Below are 22,133 nucleotides of genomic sequence, written 5' to 3'. Positions count from 1 at the left end.
AACTAGGAATCCAGATTTATTCTTTTTAATATGAATGTGACTATAAAATCGAGGTAAAAATTTTCAAAGGTAACTGCTGGCAGTTTTTTTGGCTCTGCCAGGTGCCTTTTGAACGTGGGAATTCAACAGCAGAAATCTAATGTTTACCTAGACCACTGATCAAAAACTGAACATAAAATATTCTCTATTTCCCCCGGTTTCATGTCTCCACTTAGCAAGGATATTTTCTCAGACAATCCAGCTAAATATAAATTAAGAGGGCCTCTGGATGTTACCCTTAAACCTACAGTTAACAGACACACTTGCATTTGAGAAAAGCAGGAAAGGAATTTGATTCCTTGACAGCTGGGTTTTCCCCCTTCTCTATTCTCTTGGTATCTATTCCCAATGCTGTCCATGACACACACCCACGAGAAAATACATACAAACATCTGAATATTTACTTACTCATTAGCATTCAAGCTAGCTGTGGCTTTGATGATCATGTAGCAGAGTGTAAGGGCACTGAGGAGGCCAAAACTGGCAATAATAAACCATTCTTCTGTTGACAAAGGAAAGGGAGGAAATCACTCGTGGGAGAAGGCTCATGTCAAAGCGATGCCAACATTCCCCTCAAACACCACTGGCGGAAGGCAAGAGGCTTCTATGCCATGACTGGCCCCAGGAGGTGAAGCAGAAGGAGGTTAAGCCACAGAGTTACTGACTGGAGAAGGCTAGCAAAGAAGAAGTGGAGAGAGGTGCGGAAAAAAAGCATGGCACAACAATATTTCCTGGCTGAGAGAGCCCAAGGGTTAGTGACAAAGAAAGGTTACTCAACAACGTAAAGTGAAATGCAGGATCAAGGGAACACGTAATAAAAACTCTGTCCACCTCCCCCAAAGTCAGAAAGACTGTCAGGGTTGGGTTAGATTTGGTGAGACATGGCTCTTCATGTAAGTACACCCAATGTACTGTCACACTTCAATGGTGTCTTCACCCCCTCCCTCCTGAACAAATGTTACAGCATTACTTAAAACCCAACAAAAACCAGGGTAGTTTGCCCAGTGGTAAAACATAACTAGTTTTCTATTTAATAGGCAGAAATACACATGGAAAACAACTTCCAACATTAGTGTAGACATACAGACCCATTAAAAAAAGAAAACATAGTATAAAGAAGGCTTTTATAAAAAATGTTCACTATTCAAAGTTGTCCCTCCTCAAAATCAATTTGGCATATAGTAACAGTTTGGAATACAAGCATTGTTGTTGAATATGGCTTTTGGTTTAACTCTCATGCATCAAAGAATGCATGTGTCATCCATAAAACCCAAACATTTCAACAGCCCTTTCTAAAGCTTTATTTTATAAACACTGTCAGAATGAACTGTTGCTGATTATTTCTTGTTTTACCCTGGCATCCCATCTGTGCACGAGCAGCACTACAGTTGGGAACAGACAGTAAAAACACCTTCTGTAAAACCAATTAGTGAAAAGTGAAAACTACAGAGGTTTCCCACCCGTGACAAGGGAGCAGCACAGCAACAGATCCGCCCTCGTTCAACAGAGCTGGGTGTAAGGTGAACCAAAGGTCAAACACTGGATGGCAAAGCGACTTAGTGGCTTTGTAGAGAATCTAGACTTCGTATGTGGATTTCCCCTTCTCAGATCAGGACATTTCTAGATACAAACTATGTTTTTCATACAACGAGATTTTTTTAAATGAGACATTTACTCTGCTACAGCACCTAAAGAAACACCCAAATGGACTGCATCAGTTACAACAGTGTCACTAAGTTCAAAATATAGATCATAGATGCACATAAACAAAATACAAGGAGAAAATTAGACTGTTGTACATGTGCATGGATTCTATTTTTGCAGTTCAGCCAGCAAAACAACCATTCATGCATCAAGTTGAGACTGTACAGCATATGGAAAAATGATGCAGTTCTACACACACTGTATTCATTACAGTGCTATTGCACATTAAAAACCCTAGGAGAAATCCAGTGAGTGGAAATTTTCCATGCTGCTCTTATGGATAAGAGCTTGCAAGCAGCGCAGGAACAGTTTTCTGATGTTATAAAACACTTGGACAATACTCAAATATTGGTACATCAAATGCTTTTTTTAATTCACAAATTTTGTAAGAAAAAACACCTGCTAAGTGACGTCAAAGTTCCAGTAGCAACGTTCTCAGGGGAAAAAATGTCTGCAGAAATAGTAATCAGCTAAAATACTTCTATTTGTGTAAATTATTGCATGTAATGTATTCCGAAAGGATAAATAATGGTTTTGGCAACCCAGACTACTGTCCCGGTTACCAAATTCAGGAAGGTCATTTCGGTGCCATTTTAGTTCACCCAGGGTTCTCTGCATGCAGATCTAAATGGATATACCATTAATAATGGAAGTGTTGGCACTGTCTTACCCAGAGTTATTGGTTTCAGCAAGGAGCATATGCCTCTCGCAGAGACACTGAGGTCACCTTTGTCCCCGCGGGGACATCCATCACCGCGGCCCCGCAGCGCAGAGCTACGGGGAGCCACGGAAGGGCATGAGAGCCAGAGGGAACTTACTTGTCACTGCGATGTTGATCTCTCCTGACCTCGGTGTCAGCTCTCCGTCCTGTGGCAGCTGGGACATGCCAGAGGTGCGCAGGGGCTCCAGGCTGAGGGAGCTGTCGGTGGCGAAGTCACCGAGCGCCGAGCGCCGGCTGGCCGGCTGCCCCCGGGTGAGCCTCTCCATGTCAAAGGCTACGTTGTCCGTGCATGGCACGTTTGGCTGGGGGGAAAAACCCGACCCCACATTACCACGGGGAACATTCTGCACTCGGTAAACTTATAAATTAAGCAGAACCACACACACATACACATGCTTTTTGTCCCTGAGGTCACACGGGAGAGAAACGCGAGTTAACAAGTTCCACCTTAAAGAGGTGGAGGAAGAAGAAGAAGAAAAAAAGGATTAAGATTCAAGGAAGGGACTCAAAAGGATTAAGATTCAAGGAAGGGACTCAAACACACTCGTCTCACAGCCTGTGCCTGTCTGGTTTACCACAATGAGCCACGGCAACATATTCTGAATTCTATCGTATCCTCTTCTAAAAACCCAGGTATGGCATTAATTGCACAAACAGATCATCCACAACGTAAGTGCAACTATTTCTTTGAAATTTGTGACTTTGGAAATTGGCAACTGACACAGCCAAAAATGGAGGCCTGATTATTCTCACTGGCTTGATTCAAAAGCCACGTTAGACAGTCTCTCCATATGTTTTTCTCTTCTTTCTGAAAAGAGCATCACTCCAGCTTGAGGATTTTTTTCTCATACAGGAAAGATTAAAAAAATCCTCTTTGAGGTTCTTCACTGCTATTCCTTTATGAACTGGTCAACAAAAGCAGTCCTCAGGGATCCCAGAAGCCATGAACTGCTTGAGGAAAACTCATTGGCCTCACCTAAGGCACGGCTTTTAATGTGCAAACAAATTTAGGAGTGCCTACAGCAGATCACAAAACCAAGAGATTTACAGAGCAAATTTAACAAGGAAGGGCTGAAAGGAGTTGAGAAAAGGGAAGATTATAGAGAAACTAGTAGAGGTCTGGTAGATAAGAAATTGTTCTAAATACAAATACAACAATATATTCTCAACGAGCAACAAAGGAAAGGAAGAACAAGAACAAATAAGTAAAAAAATCCAAACACCTTCTGAGTAAGGATGCTGTAACACCCTTCCCTCTCTCTCCCCTACAATTATTCCTCCTGCTCTGGGTCTCAGACATGGGAGGAAGAAGAGCTAGCAACAGATCCACTTACCACAATTCCCAGTGCCTTCAAAATGTTCAGTTTACACATTGGACATGTACAGTGCTCACTGAGCCATGGATCCACACAGACTTTGTGGAACACGTGCCTAGAAGAACAGAGAGGGCACATATGTTTGCAAACAATTCTATTTTATACAATGAGAACTATTTCAACAAAATCTTGGATAATTGTTTTTCTAAATAAGGCAGCAGAGTAAATTTTAGAATCATCAATATTCTGTGCTGACTGCAATAATTAAAAAAAAAAAAACAAATAAAAAACTCTTGCTTGCTTTCACCACCCTTTACTAATGGTTCAACCAGGAAGAAACACTTTAAAGCAAGATTTTTACAATTATTTTTCACCTTTTTGTTGTGGATATGAGTATGCACGTAGGCAGAATAATTAGGGTCATACCACTTCCAAAACAATCTAGTGTAAAGTCTTGTCTCAGTTTTGATGTAGAACCTGGCCATAAATTGGGTAGGAAGAACATAAATCCACTAGCAGTCAATTTTATTCACAAGTCAGTGGAACCAATCCAAACATGCTTGTGTTTGACTTTGAAAGGGCTTTTATAATTATCACATCAAAGTAAAAAGAAGGCTTTTCCTGCAATCAGTATTTCTTGATATCAAGAAGGAAAACATGTCCATCATCATATCATAGCCATTAAAAAAAAAAGGAATAGTCTTTCAAAGATGGAAAGGCAAACAGGGCCTGGTACTTGCACAGGAGGGAACTGCAACAGACAACAAGTCTGACTTGCCATCTCCACTGCATCCAAAATCTCAGTTACATACCTGAATACGAATGTAACAGTGTTGGGATTGATAGAAACCAATGTAACAAGGAAGGGCTATGCAGAGACCAAAACAACACATCTAAATTAAAGGAAGTAAAGGAAATGCCCTCCTAGTTTTTCAGAAGGCAAAGAACTTCTCAGAGCACATTCATGGCAGAAGTGGGTATTACCAGACTTTCTCCACAATAAAGCTTTAGCAAATGCTCATAATAACCTAGTTTGACTCACTGCCTGTGATAATTCCTATGATCAGAGCCCAGATCTTTCATTTCCAGTGACACTGACTGCAGAGCAAGAAGCCAGTCGGAGCAGGCACACCCGAACACGACAGACTGGTGACCATGACAAAGATCAGCAATTACAGGGGCTGCTTAGTCAGCGAAGGGCTGTGCTCTGGAACCAGCAGGCGAGGGGGCAGGGGCAGAACAAGGAGTTCTTGCCATCTATTTGAGGCATGTAAGAGGTCAGGAGTGCCCCCAAGGCAGCATAAAGTTGATAAACCCTCTGCCCCCTCCTTTCTCGGGTTATGCTTTGCTGCTCTTGGGCCTCAGGAAGCTCGTCATGGTGTCTGGAACCTCTCTGCTCCCCACCCCTTGGGATTTTAAAAGCAGAGACCAAATGAGGCATGTTACCAGTTAATTCTCTTTTAAATCTCTGGAAAGAGACCCAAGAGAAAAAAACTGAAACTGTTAACAAACATGGAAAAAGACAGTCTGTGATTATGTTCTGTCTATGGCTACTCAGACTAATGGAGGGACTAAAGAACATGAACATTATTAGGTTCCAGGCAGCTACAGCTGTATGTCCTACTTGTACTAAGAAAAGATGCATAGATTTTGAGGGCAAAATAGTCAACAGAAGATGGACAGGGAGCAAAAGAACTTTGCTTATCTGTATCTCAGATAATGCAGGAATAGAAACTTCAGGAATATCTCAGCTAGTCCCTTGGCTGGCCTGTGTCCTCTAGCAAGATGGAAATCATAAAATCCAGGATATGTACAGTGCCTTCTGTTCAAGCAATTACCCAAAAGAGACTCACTTCTATTATTATTAAATCTTATTGCATTCCCTTTATTACTTGCAAAACTACAGGAAACAATGTCTAGAAACCCTGGGTGACAGAAAATGGCTTGAAACCTTCTGAAACATATAGAGATGCTATTTTTCTGTGTTTGGAAAATTATGACTTTTATTTGCTTATGTTTTCTTTTAAGTCTCTGGAGTCTGTTTTTTAAAGCAGAACAGACCTGAAAATCTAATATTTTGGAAAAGAGCAGACATCAAGACTCCACAGAAGTATGAAAACAGCTTTATTATATCATTATCAGCTAATCAGTGCTGTAGAAGCACTCAGATCAAGTGAAGCAGGCAACTGATAGTGATGCCAACATGCATGCATCCACTAAATATGAGTTATTTTAAAAAGTCATTAGCAGTTTGAGATATATATATACACACACAGCTCAATTGTTTTTGTGACCTCCTAATTCTTTGCTTTTAGTCCCTAATTCTTCAAGGATGTTTATTAATGTGTTTCAAAGAAGCGCAGTTCTCCAAAGGTTATTGATTTAGATGAACATGGCTCTGCCTACTACTTACACAGTTTTTCTACTCTTTAAAAAGTTTGCTGATAGCATCACTGTGGCTCAGGCTCTGTCTGGATTTCTCTGTTTGCAAGAGTTAAAAAGCAGCTCTACAAGCAATGAAGACAGTAAACAAGAATTATCTTAAAATCTCAGCCAGACAAAGTAAGCCCTTGCAATTTCTGCTATCATAAACCTCCGCCTTCCTATTTCTGTCATTTGTTTTCCAAGACCATAAATCTGAGGAGTTCCTAGCGAGCTGCTCTTGGTCACAGCAGCTGATGATGTTCCCTCAGGAGCTGCACACTGGGGAGTGGAGTGTGACACAGCTTCAGCTGCTTCTCCAGCCCCAGGGCTGAAGGGAGCTCAGCCAGCAGCCAGGCTGGGAGCACTGACGGAGTCTCCCGTGCGGGCAGGACTCCAGACAGGTGACCTGCAGGTATTTTTCCACTCTGTCAGCACACCCAATCCAATTGCCCTCCAGCTTGTAACGAACACTGTTAACGACGACTCTTGTACAACAGGGCTCCTTTGCAGCGCTTCCCAGGGAAAAAAGTGAGCTGGGAAAGCTCTTTTGGTTGTGTAAGGACTCCAAATTTGCATGTCACATCAGGACAAGGGTTCAAATGGCTGCTGTTTCCCAAAAGGTCACTACACCTCTTGGCCCTCAGTGCAGCATCCCACTGAAGGGACCTTTGCTGCTGCAAAGTGGCATCTTTGGCTACTACTCCCCTCATCCTGGGGGTCCAAACCTCACAGCAGGGAACATACAGCTCCAGGACAGGAACACAGTTGAGGAGGGATGCCTGGCCTGCTGCAGAGGGAAAGAAGGTGCCAAGTCTCCCCCTAGGCAGGCAATGCCAGGGTAGAGCTGCCTCCATGCTTCCCACAAATACAGAGTATTGCTGAGAGAGAGACTGTCCTTGCAAGCAGGTAGCAGAGAAAGTGGGGGTTGTGCAGAGGCATTGCAGAAAGCAGAAAGGATGCCATCAAGATACTCTGTTCATTTGGTCTCAAAAAGAAAAAGGCAGCTACTTGCAGCAGCACAGAACCAAACACATGAAAATCTGGCTTAGTCACTTTTGTCACTTTCCTCCTTCTTGCCAAATACGGGAATTAAGAATTTGGCTCAAATCCCATTTATTTTAACATATTCACTACTCCTTTCATTGCTCTCCTGCTTTGTCAATTCCTTCCTTCCCAGGTATCTTTCTGCCCTTTCCAATGTCACACTCTGCTTTTCTCTAACCTGTCACTTTGCTCTCCCCTTCCCTTATCTCTCACTAGTCCTTCACACTACCCCCTCCTGATCACTTTTCACCTAGTGCCTGCTCAGCCCCTGTGTGATGGGAGAATGAAATTATCTGAATAAAGAAAGCTGTCCATGAGGTTTGTATTTTGCTACGTCTGACATTTGTTTCCCCTACTTATTTTTAACTTACACAATGACATTCACAAAAGACACATTCCTCAAGCTTGTAAGCCTAAAAGAGATGGCTGCCTTGTCCCTGTGTGCACTAAAGCCATAGGAATGTCCATAGGCTGCTGGAACTGAACATATTACTCCCTCTGAAGCACAAAATGAACAACTGCAAACAATGCAGTTGAATTCCTACAAATTTCACTTCAGTTTATTTTTAAATGGGTCACAATTTCCCACATTCCACAGAACTTTACATCCCAAATATGGTGTTTCACTACGGAATTTTAGGTGCAACTTGCTCAGCTGCTGGCAGATTTTGCCTGCTGTGTGTCTGCCCAGACCAGACTCCTCTACTGAGGCACAGAGTGACAGACCACACTTAACTGCAGAGAACAATTGTGGTACCAAAGGGAAAGGTTACTTTTAAACTGATGAAAGCAGGAAGGATGTCAGTGGTAGAATCATGTCAGTGATTCCTATTGTCTAATGATTATAGCTTCCTCAACAAGCACAGTAAGAAAAATGTCCAGCCTCTCATTTCTTCCTCTTGGTCGAGTCATTTTCTCCATGGTTTTCTCAGAATTTATTTTTTCATCTGGCTTAAGAGACTCTCTTGTAGTTCTGTTTCATTGTCTGTCTGCTGGTTCGTTTTTTTTCCTAAACTACCACTGCATGTTGCAATAAATTGGAGGGTGAAGTATGAGGAAGTAGAAAAGGATTAAAACTCCAAAACAAGCGTCTCAGGTGCTGAAGATTGAAAAATCTTACACGGAATCTGAAATTTACGGGGCTCATCTCTGCATGCACTGGTTGGCTTTTCATCTACAAATACAAAAATGTCTTGTGGAAAGCATCCATCTCACTGTGTCTAGCCTAGATGGTTTTGCATTCAACTTAAAGCTGAGCTGCAGCACATGATAAGCGAGATTTAAAAAAGGAGTAGAAAGTGAACATAAAAGCTGTCATACAGCCTTTGGCAGGAATGCAACCTGAGCCTTCACTGACCTCACATTCTCGTGAAAAGCAGAACAGAAAGGGATCTACACAAGAGCCTTGATCTCTCCTTTACATGGGAGACTGCAGAGGGGCAGATTGTGCTGAGGTGGCAGCCAGGTGCACCTTCATCCAGCTCCCTGAAGCAGCTGTACCTACCCCTGAGAGCAGGGAGCTTCCTGCCTGCAGGACTGCGGCTCCCCGAAGGTGTCTGAAGGAAAAGGACTTTTTCTTCTTCTTTTTTTTTTTTTTTTTCAACTGAACAAAAAAAATCAATAAACATCTTATTTAAATGGTCTGTATCTTATCAGTGGATACCAGCAACAAACCTCTTGGACAAGGGCAGTTGATTAACTAAGGAAGTTGGCTTTCAATCCCAACTCTGCCTTGTGCTCAGCGGGAGAAGATGATTTTTCTACCAGGGGAAGATTCATTCTCTCTTCAGTGGAAAGGACCTACCCCTGCCCTCTGTTCAGCACCAAGAGAAAGGCACAGAGGAGTGGGACTTGTGAACATTCATTCCACATCACTGAACCTCACAGCACCACCCTGAACTACACAAGTGAAGGTTTCTTAAGAGGCAGTTTAATCAATCAATCATCTAAGTGGCCAAAGTGATCCAAAACTGGTGTGAAGTTTCCAGAAGTTCCTCTTTTAATTTCTAAATAACCTCCTTCGTAACATCAAAGACCTTAACTCACATGTACAAGCTTCACTTGAGATTACAATAAATGATGTAACTCTCTGGAATTACTTATCACTTGGGAGTACATTTGTTAGAGCAAGAGGATGTCATCTTTGAGTAAAAATGACTGGACTGTAAAAACGAAATGTCCACACATCCACATGACCAAAAGCTCCCAAATCCTTACAATCCAAGACCAAGCTCTCCTATTCTCAAATATTTTCATGAGAGTTTCTAAACAATCATTTGTATGGCATATTAAAAAAACAACAATGAAAATCTAATCCAGGTCATTGTTTCCCCCTGTCCAAGAGGTAAAGAGCATAGAGAAAAGCAAATTGAAAACTGAATTGGAATTTTGGCTTCAGAAGTAGAACACACACATATTTTGATCAGTAAGATATAAAATAATAGTTTTCCTTTCATGATGGTAGAAATACCTGAAGCACTGGAAGACAAATATTCCAGCTATTCAGAGCAGCCTGCAGGAGGATTTAGAAGACCAATAATGAGCTCTGATTTGCTGCTGCCTGACTGAAGACTGACTCCAACACATGACTTTGTTGCTTCTAGACTATCATGCAGAACCATTTATATACCAAGCACAGGCCAAATGACTGGATCTTGCTGCACATATACAACATAACTTACATGTGGGTTTTGTGTCTGGAGATAAGGAGAAAGCTTTGCATTTCAGTATACAAGGCAAAGATGTCCTCGGTAATGCTTAAGGCTACCAAAATGTACTGATTCATCAGAATCAATCACCAGGTGGAAAAGTATTTAAAAGCATCTCTCAAAGAGCAAATATCCCAAAACAACTCAAGAATGGAAGTGGAATGGAAACAAACTGAAAACCTGTAAAAACCCGTCAAGAGAATGTCATAAAAGGAGGAGGAAGTTGTTATATTTTAAGAACTAATGCAGAGTAACCAACAAGTACAAATCTTCAGGTACAAGCCAAGATCACACTGCACTGGAGAGACCAAAGACAGATGACAGCACGGAGGTTGACTGATGACAGAGGAGGTATGAAGGTTGCAAAGGCTGCATTCCCATTCCCTACAGTTTGAGGAACCAGCAGCCAATGTTGCACATCTACTGTGCAAAATGCTGCAGCTGTACCTGGGTCATTACACTGAAGTTCTTTGAGTCTGCCCACCACTTGGTCCTTAAACCTGCACCCCCACCTCGCTGCAATCTCAACAGCTCTGCTGCCAATACGCCCAAACTGCCCATCTTCAATATCATTCTGCTTAACGTCCACAGTCAAAGCACCCACCTTCACACCTTCTGGCACCACAGCCTAAAATGAACTGTTATTAGGAGTGGAAACACCCAACAAACGCGTTTGTAAATTACAATGCACCCATTACATGAAAGGAAGCAAAGGAGCACCAAGAGAGAACAGTTTCCAAACAAAGCAACTTTTACTATCTTACTTGCATGGCAAAATGCGAACAACATCGTTCTGCTTGTAACTCTCAATGCAGACAGCACAGTGATCAAAGTCTGGGTCTGTTTCCTAAAATGAATAGAATGAAAATTCAAGTCAAGAGTTGAGCCTGTGACAAATGTCAAAGTAGCTGTGACTGGTAAATGAACTGCGTTGTGCCAAGTGGCTGTTACTAAGATACAAAACCAATGACTGGGTTGTTATATTCCAACATGACTTGAACAAGAAAAGCATCTCATATGTACAAAGCTCTCCCCTCATTTGGAGCTGGTAAATGATCATTTGAAACATAAGCTAAGGGCTAAAATGATTCTAATGTTCAGTGAAATCAATATATAACATACTGGTGATTTTCCTACATTTCCTTTTTTTTCCACTTCCAACTTGGAGCTAAAACTTCCATTTTATTAAGGGTTTTTTGTATGTTTGTTTGCTTTGGCAGGATAAAAATCCTGTGATACACTTTTATAGCCAGAATTAGTACATTTTACTTATTGCAGAGTAGTCCCACATTTGTGTCTGCTGCTTACTGGCAGAATTATCATCATTCTTATCCAGACATGAATATGAGGATCACTGACTGACTGGCTCCTCTCCTCTTTTTTTTTTTTTTCCCCCAGAATTTATGACTTTTTAAAAATTGTATTTTTAAAAATGAGAATTTAAAATTTCAACTGAAAAAGGGATGACTTCATTTGGATGTAGATGTTTGGGTCTGTGACACAAAACAGGCTGTGCCTTCTCTCAGTTCAACTTCATTACACTTCTCAGAGCCAACAAGCCACGAGGAAGACACCAAGCCAGGGACCACAGCAAGACCAAGGCACTCCTGGTCAGCACCACTCAGGGCTGCACAAAGAAAATCCCAGTGGCTGCTTTGAGGAAGGACAGGTTTTTCCCACTCTGTTCACCTGCATGTGCTGTCTGCGCTGCAACCTACATATCACCTGCCACTTTTGAATTGATGTCAAGACAGCAGCATCTTTTAACCCAAAAAAGTTCTCCCTATATATATGTTTTTTTCCACAGCCACAGAAAAGATTTAGTGCAATGGGTTGTGTTGAAATAAAACTACACAGAGAGGGAGGAAGAACAGGAGGACACTTTTTCTGCTTCTCTCTGGAAGCAAATTTTCCTATCACTTCCTAATCTTCCACTGCTGAGAGTGTTCATAAGAAATATAAAAAGGAATCACAATAAAAAGGTCCAAGGAAATAATATTTTAAAAATTAAATCATAGGCAGAATTCCCTTGTTTTTTGAAAATTAAAGATCAAAAATTAAGCAAGACTAAGTGACTATTTTTTTCCTTTCAGAATCAAAGACAAAAGCAGTACTGCTCATAAAAATGGAAAAAGTTTAGGACTTCACACATACATTTTAGTTTGTATACTGTCAAGAAATATTCTTGGAGTAACATTTACTATCTTTAATGAAATATCTGTTTATGCTCCCCTCAGTTTACTGGATATTTGCATTTTACATAAGAGATTCTTTTCTATTATCTGTCTTCTGTATTTATTTTCACTTTATACAACTTACACATGGAATGACTCTAAGCCTACAGAATTCCACACAAACAATCCTAACCCTATATACACTCATGCCAGCACACCCCACCCCCTCCAGCCAGCACACAAACCCACCCTCCGTCCCAGTTGCCAGATGGAGTGCAAGTAGTATTTAGGCACGAGAAACTTATTTGAAATGCCCAAACTTACAGCATACATTGAACACATACTCAGTTATACAAAGTGCTGTGCCACAGGACAAAGTCAGCCCCTGATAAGGAAAGCAAGGTCATAACTCAGAAATAAAGAAAAAGTGAGATTGTTTCCCCAGAAAGAATTAAATATGATGCTCAAGTTTATCACGTTGAAATCTTATTATTATACCTTATCACCTTTCTTTACTGTCCTGGTTGTCAATTTACCAATGGCTTTCTTGGCAGCATCTCCAAGACGACGCTAATAAAATGACAAAGAAGAGAACACAAATTAACCCTGTTAAACAAGCTTCATTAGTGTCCTTTATAATGACTTACTTGGGCTCAGTAATACCATTGCAATACACACTGTGGCAGCAGGCCAGCACAGAAGAAAAAATGCACACACAGCAAAGCACAGAGATTTGTCAAGCAGGAAAAAAACCTCAACAGTTGAATCCCCAAAGGCACTCCACAAGCATGGGCACAAACCTCATGGGCTGTACAGAAGTGACCCAACATTTACGTGCAAAACTAATCAAATCCGGGTTGCAGGATAAAAGCTGGAGGAATGTGCCCTCCTGATGATTTCTGTTATATTCTGCTCACGTTGGGTTTTTATTCAGTGTGCTGTAATATACTGCTTGTTCTCTTAAGCTTGAATCATTTTTATATTTCCCCACCGAGCAGGCTGATTTTATTCTGAGATGCAAGAGATCCTCTCAGTGTAACCCAGTTTCGCTCTCGCTATTACCAGAAACCACCAGGATCTCATAAAAGAAAAAAAAATATGGGTCATGAAATCTATATAAGCCAGTACAGACTTAAATAAAGCTGAAATTAATACTGGTTTGAAGATAACCTCAATCTAAATGCGGAAGCCAAGCTATTTTTTTGCTGTTTATGCTGCTTTATGACCACTACTGTGGGATGGAAGGGGCCATTTCTGCAATTCGAGTGCTGATTCCTACTGTGATGCCCAACTCCCAGCCAACAGGGAACTGTTTGCCAGCTGGTCCCTGGGATCCCAGAGATGTGGCACCGAGAGGAACAAAGATCCTGTCTCCTCCCCTTCAGAAAAATGAGACATCAGACTTGGTTTACACTGAATAGAGAAAGGGAAGTTCATGCATTTCCTCCTTCCCCTCCATCCTGCACTAATTATTCTGCATTTGAAAGGGCTGCTTCTGAGAATTCAAACTGCAGCACCCATCAAAACCTCCCATGCAGCCTGCAACAAATGTGGGGGGGGGTTGTGCCCACCTTCTACGAAGCTGAAACCCAAATCCTTCATAAGGTGTACCCTTGCATCACACATTTTCCTGCACACAAACTGAAAGCTGCTTCTATTTGAGAAATACAGCCTCAGAAGTCTACCACAACCAACTGTACCACTTATACTAGCATTGCATAAGTGCCTTTTTTTTTTTTTTTCCTTGTGGTTTTCACAGAACAGCAGCTCTTATTTTAAATTTTTAGAGCAAGGATTTGAAAAAATCAGATACTCAGTCCCAGCTACTGAATTATATCCACACAGGAAAGGCAGCATCGGAATCAGAGCCGGGCTGGGGAAATTATATTCCTCCTAAAGTCAGAAATCTCACCCTGACTTCAGTATGCGAGAAATTGGTCAATTTAAGCAAATCTAAATTATATGCCCTGGAACAAGCATATTGGCCTGAGTACTTAATGACACAGAACACACTGGCACACTGCTGGAGCAGATAACCATTGCATAACCAAAAGTGTGATTACTAAGAGAGGAATGAGGTTGAAAAGGTATTTAACTTAAATGCTCAGCACTACCAACTAAGTGATTGTGGGTAGTATTTATATTTCGTTCTACTGCATGTGATTGTATAGGCACTGCAAGAAATCTTAAAGAGATCATTTTCCTACTGGATGGGTAATATTCCAGCAGAACTCTTGCAGCATATTCAAGCTCTCTTACGTAAATAAATTTGCTAAATAATAACTTTCATCTCTTCCATTTAAGAGGTCAATCTCTTCCATTTCCTAATTTTAACAAATACTGTTTTATGCTAACCCTGGAAATGCTCAGGATTTTCTGTTTTGCTCAAGTCAGGGCCCAGGCACACAGCATATGCTTGCCTTCGAAACCCAGAACTGGCTGGGTGGAAGAGGCCACTACCTCATGCAACAAGAGTTTCACACCTCCAGCGGAAGTGTGCAACAGTGACGGTGTGAAACACCACTATCTACTTGTGCTATCTACAAAACACAGCATGTTCTTGATGGCTGTGATTAAAAACAACAAACAAACAAACAAAAAAAAGCATGCCTTGACATAACTTAAAAACAAGATCATAGTCTAAATCAAGTTATTTCATCACTAACAGTACAGCCTTTGTGAAAGCTCTCAAAGCTCTTTAAAAATAAGCTGTAGCTGTCGCCACCTTCTTATTAAAGTTTAATAAGCCCAGCTTTTTAAACCACATAAAATTTTCATCAAGTTTCTCCTGACCTTTGTAAAAATCTAAAGAAAGAAAAAAGGTCAAAAGAGCTCTTTCCCCATGGAGCAAGTGTTTTGAAACGTGGACATTTGGAAGAAGCCTAGAGCCATGTAGGGGATAGAGAAGGCACAATTTAGTATTCCACAGACATTCATTAAGTTACAGTTATATTTAAACTTTCACCATCCCAGGGGACCACACTAAGTACCGGCTACAGTGTGGTCATTTAAGAATGACATCCTTAGGAAAATCTACAGGATGCCCAGGGGACCTGCAGCATCAGACACTATTTATAGTAACTGAAAAGGAAATCCTGTGCCACAACCGAGGCTTTGTAAGTTTGCATTTGTTTTAGGTCAGACAGAACACCAGCCTCACAGGGAGGTGCTGTGCATGAGCCATTATTTGGGGGAAAAGGGGGACAGTGGCTAGAGCTCAGCAGCTTTCTAAGTTAGCCTTGACAGAGAGATACAGCAAAGAGAGCATAGTGGATTTCCCAAGGTTTACTGACCCTTCTCAGTAAAAGCCAAGGCAGACTATGGAGGCAGTGGGTCATTAAGTCCACACTAGTAAAACATTTACTTCCAAAGTTTAAGTCGTATTTGAGTTGACAACTTGAGTCAAGATCTCTAAGTATGGTCATACATAACTCAGTTCTTAAATTAAGAGTTGAAAAAGAATGTAAGAATGGCATGATGGACAAAATTTTTGTTAAAATGAATGACTAGGAGAGTTAGGTACTCCATACCAAGTGTGATCTTAAGTAAATTTGAAAGTTAAAACCATTTAACTTTCCTCCCTGTTCCCAACATACATACATGCATTACTCAGCCAACACAGAATCTATCTTACTCATGGACCTACACTCATCAAAACCCAAATATTTTGTTTCAGTTCTATTCTTTCCAGTAAGAAGATCTTACACTGGTGCTGTGAGAATGAAAACACTTTGCTGTATAAAAATCCTTGTCTGGCAAAACGCTCTGCCTTGGAACAAAGAGGTTCTGAACATCAGTTTGATGGAACATTCCTTAGAAACTACTTGTTCCCCATTGACTATTGTATACAGAAATATCCCCCCCAAACAAAGGGGAAAAAAAGGAGACCCCTTACCTGATTTCTGTCACGTGCACTTGTGTACCTGATCTTCTGGATGAAGTAAAATATTAACCACGCTGAAGAAATTATCATCAAAACAATGAATGATATTGACACAAAGACTAGAGAGCCCCGACTGAAGTTTTTCGGAGGAACACGGGACCCCACTGCAATTCCCATCAGGACAGAGATATTCTTTTCCAAGTAATTCAGGATCTCCTTAACCTTCGACTCTGTAATCATCACAGCAACAATGTCTCCAGTTCCTACAAAAAAAAGGAAAAATATTTAATTTACATTTAAAATTAACCTGGCATGCTACTCAAAAGATTTTCCAAATGCAAAGCCATTTGACAACTCAAGAGATTTTAATCTAAGCCATCCATGGCACACGGAATATGCCACTGGCCACTCAACTCCTGGCTTGTCCTTCAAACCCAGATTTTCAGATTAGGGCATTAACATGCAAACTGTCTGCAGCTCCACGCACAGCAACAGATCTCTGCTGCTTACACAGTACTTCCCACATTGTAATTACTGTGTGCAGCCTGAACCAGCTTCCAAGAGTACATTTGTTCCATATTTGAAGCCATGGATACCTAAACAGGCAACTCTCAGAAAATATTTCAAAGATGAGTGAGAATATGAGAATATTGCTGGAGTGGTCTCAGCACACCCAGCGCTGCGGACGCTGCTGTGGGGAGTTATGCAAGTTCCCCTGTGTGGTTATGTGGCTGCAAAGCAAAAGAGAAATGAAAAAACTTGGCAGAAATGTGAGTGCTGATTTTATCTCCCGTACAAAGACACGCTTGATAAGATGGCAAAGAGGCTGTCAGCTCCATCAGCTCCATTCTGAATGCGTGGCCCATCTGTTTTCATTGTGTCTTGCCTCTAGACCACTTCCTGTCCCAAAGGGAAAATTATTGGTACAAGGATAGTAAAAGAACCAAAAGAGTTGCTGAGAAAGAACAAAATCACCTGTAGAGCAGAGAGAGCACCTATGTTTAAAGCAATTAAAAAAAAGTGGATCTTGAACTCAGGATAATTCTGATCCAAGTTCAAAGAAAGATAAGTTTCAGAAAAACCAAAGCAGAAAGAAAAAACCCTTATGAGTGTCTTTCTTATTCATCCAGATTTATTTGCTTCCTATACCAAAAACCCTTTCAAGACCTATTTTCAAAATGCTTGCAAAGTCTGCTCATCTGCTTGTTCCATCTGTTTGCTCCAATTCACATCCCCTCAGAGAGGAGCTGTATAAGGCAAGCAACTTCAGAACCAAGATTCTGGATTTAGAGTGGGTTTAAGCTACAGAGAACCTACTGTGACAGTAGAGAACATGAGGTCCCATTTTAACACAAGGCATTTGTTCAAAGTCTTTTAATTAAAAACTCATTTTTAAGAAGCTACTGTATCCAAAAAATGAACGAAATAGCAGCATTTTTGAAACCCAGGGCACAATAACTCAGCTACATCATTTTCCAAAGTGGGGACTTAATAGAGTTGTGCAACAGTGTTAAATGTTATCTCATTACTCTTTCCATTCACCCTGCCAAATAGTAACTTTTACATTCACTATCATCAATTTTCAGAGTAAGTTCACTGATGTTGATGTTGTAGATTGTGCCGACAAAACTACTCAAAAGAACCAAAGCCGATGAAATTAGGATTTGCACAAAAATTGAAGACATTACACAGCCCTCAAATTGTTTTCCTCAAGAAATTTCGAAATTGAAATGGCAAAGACATTCAGGCCTTGTCCTACTACACGGGTCAAAGTAGGAAAAGAAAGTTCAGTGTTTCCTTCTGAATATTTTTAAAACAAGTGTCACAGTAACTCAAAAGCTTTGAATTGCAACCAAAACCCAACACAATTTATGGACACAATGTATTTCATCTCTAGCCTAACACAGATTCACGCAAGACCAACTTTAGTCCAGCTCTCCATAGACACTTCAGCGTCAAGTCTGGTTTCATGCAAAGTAACAAAGATATTTAATAGGCAGCAAAGCTCAGAGTAAAAATCCACCACTTGCTTTATTTTCATGGAAATCTACTGAGATTCCCATTTGTCCACTGGGGAAGACAGTCCCTGCCCAGACTTGCAGCACATTTTTACAGGAAAAGAGACACCTTTCCTGCAAGATTCTGTATGCACATACAGCACGTTGAGCTCCTGCAACTTCAAATCCCTGCAGCTCTGACAATGCAGCATCAACCGAGAGCAGGTCATTTATACTGCTTGATTTTTCCCCCAGACTTCTCTTCTGTTCTTCATATCTAGTTCAGACAGTGAGGAGAAGCAGGGAAGGCTGTGGGGGGACTGTATTCCCCAGAGCACGTGTTCTGCTACGCTTCCCCAGCAGGAATTCATTTGCAGCAAGGAATTATGCTAGTATCAAAATATCAGGCAGAAGCACTCAGTGTAATAATATTCCAACATGATTTATAGTTATCTGCAGAGCAAAGATGACTAAGATCTTCTGATACTAGCCCAGTTCTATCTGAATCCAAAGCTGAAGCCTCTACCTATTCCCTGCTGCCCAGGGAATGTGACAAAGCTGACAATCTGTCACGCGTTTTATATAAAGCCCAGCACAATGGGAACCTCTGGCATCACTGCAAAGTGATTTGCATTCCAAATGACTCAACTGGGAACAGCCAAAGTGCTACTGCTGCTTCTGACCTCGCAAAAGCCAAGGAGAACTGCAGAAAAGAAAAATAAATTGCGCCTGTTTAACGTACTGAAGCTCAGTGGAAACTGGGACTTGGTTCATCCGTATTTTTGTCAGGGGCATCACCCTAAATAATTTTAGCAAGAGCTCCCTGTTTGAGAACAATCGGGGGCAGGAGGAGACAGTGACTCATTTATTTTAAGCACCTTGAAACCTTGGGTTTCTGAAAGTTTAGCAGAAAAAAAAATCCTCAGGTGAAGACAGAAAGACTAACTGTTTGTGAAACTTAGAATATGGTCTTACTACATAATCTTACGGGATGCAATATTCCCCTCAGCCAAGAACACAGTGTCCAGAGAAAAGAAGCTGGAATGCTTACTTAAGCCAATGAACTACACACTGAACCATAGATGACAAGCTAGGACAGACGGTAGGCACAAGATAAATATTGATGCCTGTAAATATAAATCATTTAATTGCTATCATCCAAGCCCAGGCAGATCTTTCTAGTTTGCAATTTTACCATGTGCATGTTTAATTAGGATAGTTATACAACTCTGTGTATGAAAAGGGATGGAGTTGTGATTAATCATTAAATCTCTGTAAAGTTACATTGTGAGAGGAGAAGAGAGAAGAACTTAAAAAGCTGAGAAGACACAAAAAACCAAGAATATGGGAAAAACAGCAACATCCCGAAGTTTCTGTAGAGTCCCTAAAGAAACTGCTTTGCTCTCTCACTGACCTGTCCATATCTCCCAGCAACTCTAAAAGAGCATCGTGGTCAGAAAGTCAATAGAAAGTCATCTCAAAGAAAAGTTACTAGTCTCATCACAAGCAAATATTTGTGGTGGTTTTGGTGTTTGGCTTTTCTTTTTGGTGATTCTTGACTACCAGTTGTTGATCTGAAACTCAAGTGATGGACAACTACGTCCAGCATACCAAGCTATAGACAGGCATGGCTCAAAGAGCAGTTTCCATCCAACCACAGTCCCTTGGAGGTGGCAGGGAATGGCAGCCTGGCAAAACGCAACTGCCAAACAGGTGGTGTTTCCCTTTTTCCTTGAGCTTGTGAACAACACAAGCAGCTGTTTGGTCAATGCTGGGGGAGAAGGACAGGTGAGGCAATTCCTCCTGGGCATTTCAGCAACCTGGCACTGAACTGTTGCTACTGCTGCAATGCCTCAACCAGCCTCTTGCAAATGGGGAGGGCAAAACCTTGGACCCCATCTTGACCATGGGATGAATTGGACCACCTGTAAGAGGCACTGAGCTATTCTGATTTTTTGTAACAAGGTTTGGGGAGAACTGAGAACTAAGCCAGATACTCATAACAAAGGTCAACAGCTTGCTAATGGCTGATATTTTCAGCTCAAGTCCTTGTAATTTCCTAAGTCTCTGACGGTGGCTGCTGATGCTGCAGACACAGCATGAAGCAGATAAACTGTGTTCAGGCCATGCTTGCGAAAGAAAATTGTTCTCTCTTTAAATAGCAAAGAACATTTAATTGTAACTGATTCCTTTCATCACTTCATTCTGAAAAACCTAATCTTAAAGCACGTTCTGCTGGTGGAAATTTCAGAGTGTTTCTTTAAAAAAATGCAAACAAATTCTACATTTCCTGGTAAAGGTAAAGAATTGTACAGACAGTCACTTGTAGGATGGATCCAGGGCATGATTCAGATATTGAAATGCCACAGCCTGTGTGACTGCAACAATGGGAACATCATCATGATAATGTAATTGGAAATAAAACTGCCCATCTTCACAAACCAGACTTCCCTATTCTTCTATTAAAATCCTATAACTCTGTGCTAAGCACTTCTGAATGCATTATATGAGAAATAAAAAGACAGCAACACACACTGTTCAGTGCCCAGGAAAGGGATCTGTCTTACTACTGTGAGCAACAGATTTCTTGGAAAAACACTAACAGTGAAACCACTCCACCAGAATTTGGGAGCCCACAAAATGACAACAAAAATCCCCAGGAAAGCACAAATGAAGTGCTATGGTTATATATGAAATATTGAGAGACTGATCACGAGTTCCGTGAAAACACCAGAACACGTCTGAGCTGCAAGAGAGCAGAGGTGGAAGCAGGAATTACACCTACAAGGGAAGGGTTTAGCCACAGAGGATATAACCCATAGAATCTGTGAGGTGAAGGAAAGGGAAAAGGCACACTGAGCTGTATGCAAAGCTGTGCTGCTAGAAAAAGTGGGCCTGGGGAATAGAGTTTTAAATAAAAACTCCACAGTGCTTCACAACAGTGGGGAAAACCACAAATTCATCGGATAACTTAACATTTTAGTCTGAGGAAAAATAAATGGGTTGTGAAGAATAACTCTTACACTCTAAAACTGGCTTATGGAAAAGCAGACACCAAGAGGAAGAGCCTTGGCATACCTTCAGAGTGATTAAAACAGGTCTAGCTGCACATATTTTTATTTTGATCTAATCAGAAAGTAAACAGGAGCACATCCAAGCTGTCAACACATGAGCAATGTCAAGAGTAAAATATGTTGTTTGAGATGTCCCAAATCAAATACTTCTGAAAACAGAACAAAACCATAATATTTGACAGTTACTTAGTTTTAAACAAGGCAGGAATTTAATGCCAAGGGTATACATTAATTTAAAATAAGACTGGATAGTATTATAAAACATTTGTCTTCCTGTTGCCTTTACAACATTGAAAGTGTTGAATTCTTGTCTGTATGTAAACATTTACTTTAGGATGCCTATTTTATGTAGGGTCAGACACCAGAATATATTTTATGAGAAAAATCCATGAGAAAAATCCTAAAAGACAGCAGTATATGGAATTGTTACCCAAAAGTCAGGCTTTTACAGGATGCATCAATCAAATACAACCAGTGGAACAGCTATCCCAAAACACTGAGCAGGTATTTGCAGAAATTACTCTCTGATTACACAAACACACACTATAAAGGTCTCTTTGCTACACAAACCTATGCAAAACAGCCTTACCCCCCCCCCCCCCCCCGAAAAAAAAAAAAGAAAAAGAAAAAGCTTCTGAGATTAAAACTTGATACTTAAAAGGACGAAGAAGTAGATATTTCAAGTTCATTGAGGAACAGGCTTCTATGAATTGCAACTGAAATACTGTCAAGGTATGTCTGAAGAACACTCTGAAATTTTCTTTGTAGCAAAAGGAGCGTCAACAGATTTCACCCTGCCAGGCTAAGAGAGGGCCTTTCTCTCTGCCCTGTGAACGTGGTGACACACACTTCAGTGTTTTGCAAGTGTCACACACTGCTGTACTCCTAAAAAACGTGATGGATGATCACCAAGTCCTGCTCCTTTAAGAAAAGCAGCCATATGATTGAGGCAGATGATTAGAAAACCAGAAACAGCAAGAGCTGCTTTCCAAAGATGGGCGTGACACAATTAACTTCAAACCAAATATTAAAGTTTAATCAGACTCTTG

General features: G+C 40.9%; 1 protein-coding gene across 3 annotated transcripts in view; it reads right to left on the bottom strand.

The window, feature by feature from the left end:
- Positions 1-22,133, bottom strand: part of RNF130 (ring finger protein 130) — a 49,757-nt gene that overhangs the window by 11,089 nt on the left and 16,535 nt on the right. For 2 of the 3 annotated variants that reach the window (XM_027895280.1, XM_027895281.1), the window contains exons 3-8: positions 16,026-16,276; positions 12,629-12,700; positions 10,721-10,803; positions 3,799-3,895; positions 2,562-2,766; positions 448-541 (exon numbers count right to left, since the gene is read on the bottom strand). In XM_027895280.1, the coding sequence (XP_027751081.1) occupies positions 448-541; positions 2,562-2,766; positions 3,799-3,895; positions 10,721-10,803; positions 12,629-12,700; positions 16,026-16,276 (802 nt within the window). The remainder of the gene's footprint in view (positions 1-447; positions 542-2,561; positions 2,767-3,798; positions 3,896-10,720; positions 10,804-12,628; positions 12,701-16,025; positions 16,277-22,133) is intronic. The other variant, XM_027895282.1, reaches the window with a different exon arrangement.

This window comes from Empidonax traillii, unplaced genomic scaffold, assembly GCF_003031625.1.
Source record: "Empidonax traillii isolate 1590-97213 ecotype Southwest subspecies unplaced genomic scaffold, ASM303162v1 scaffold455:size476776, whole genome shotgun sequence".
NCBI classification, from domain to species: domain Eukaryota; kingdom Metazoa; phylum Chordata; class Aves; order Passeriformes; family Tyrannidae; genus Empidonax; species Empidonax traillii.
This window is presented reverse-complemented; position numbering and strand designations above follow the sequence as displayed.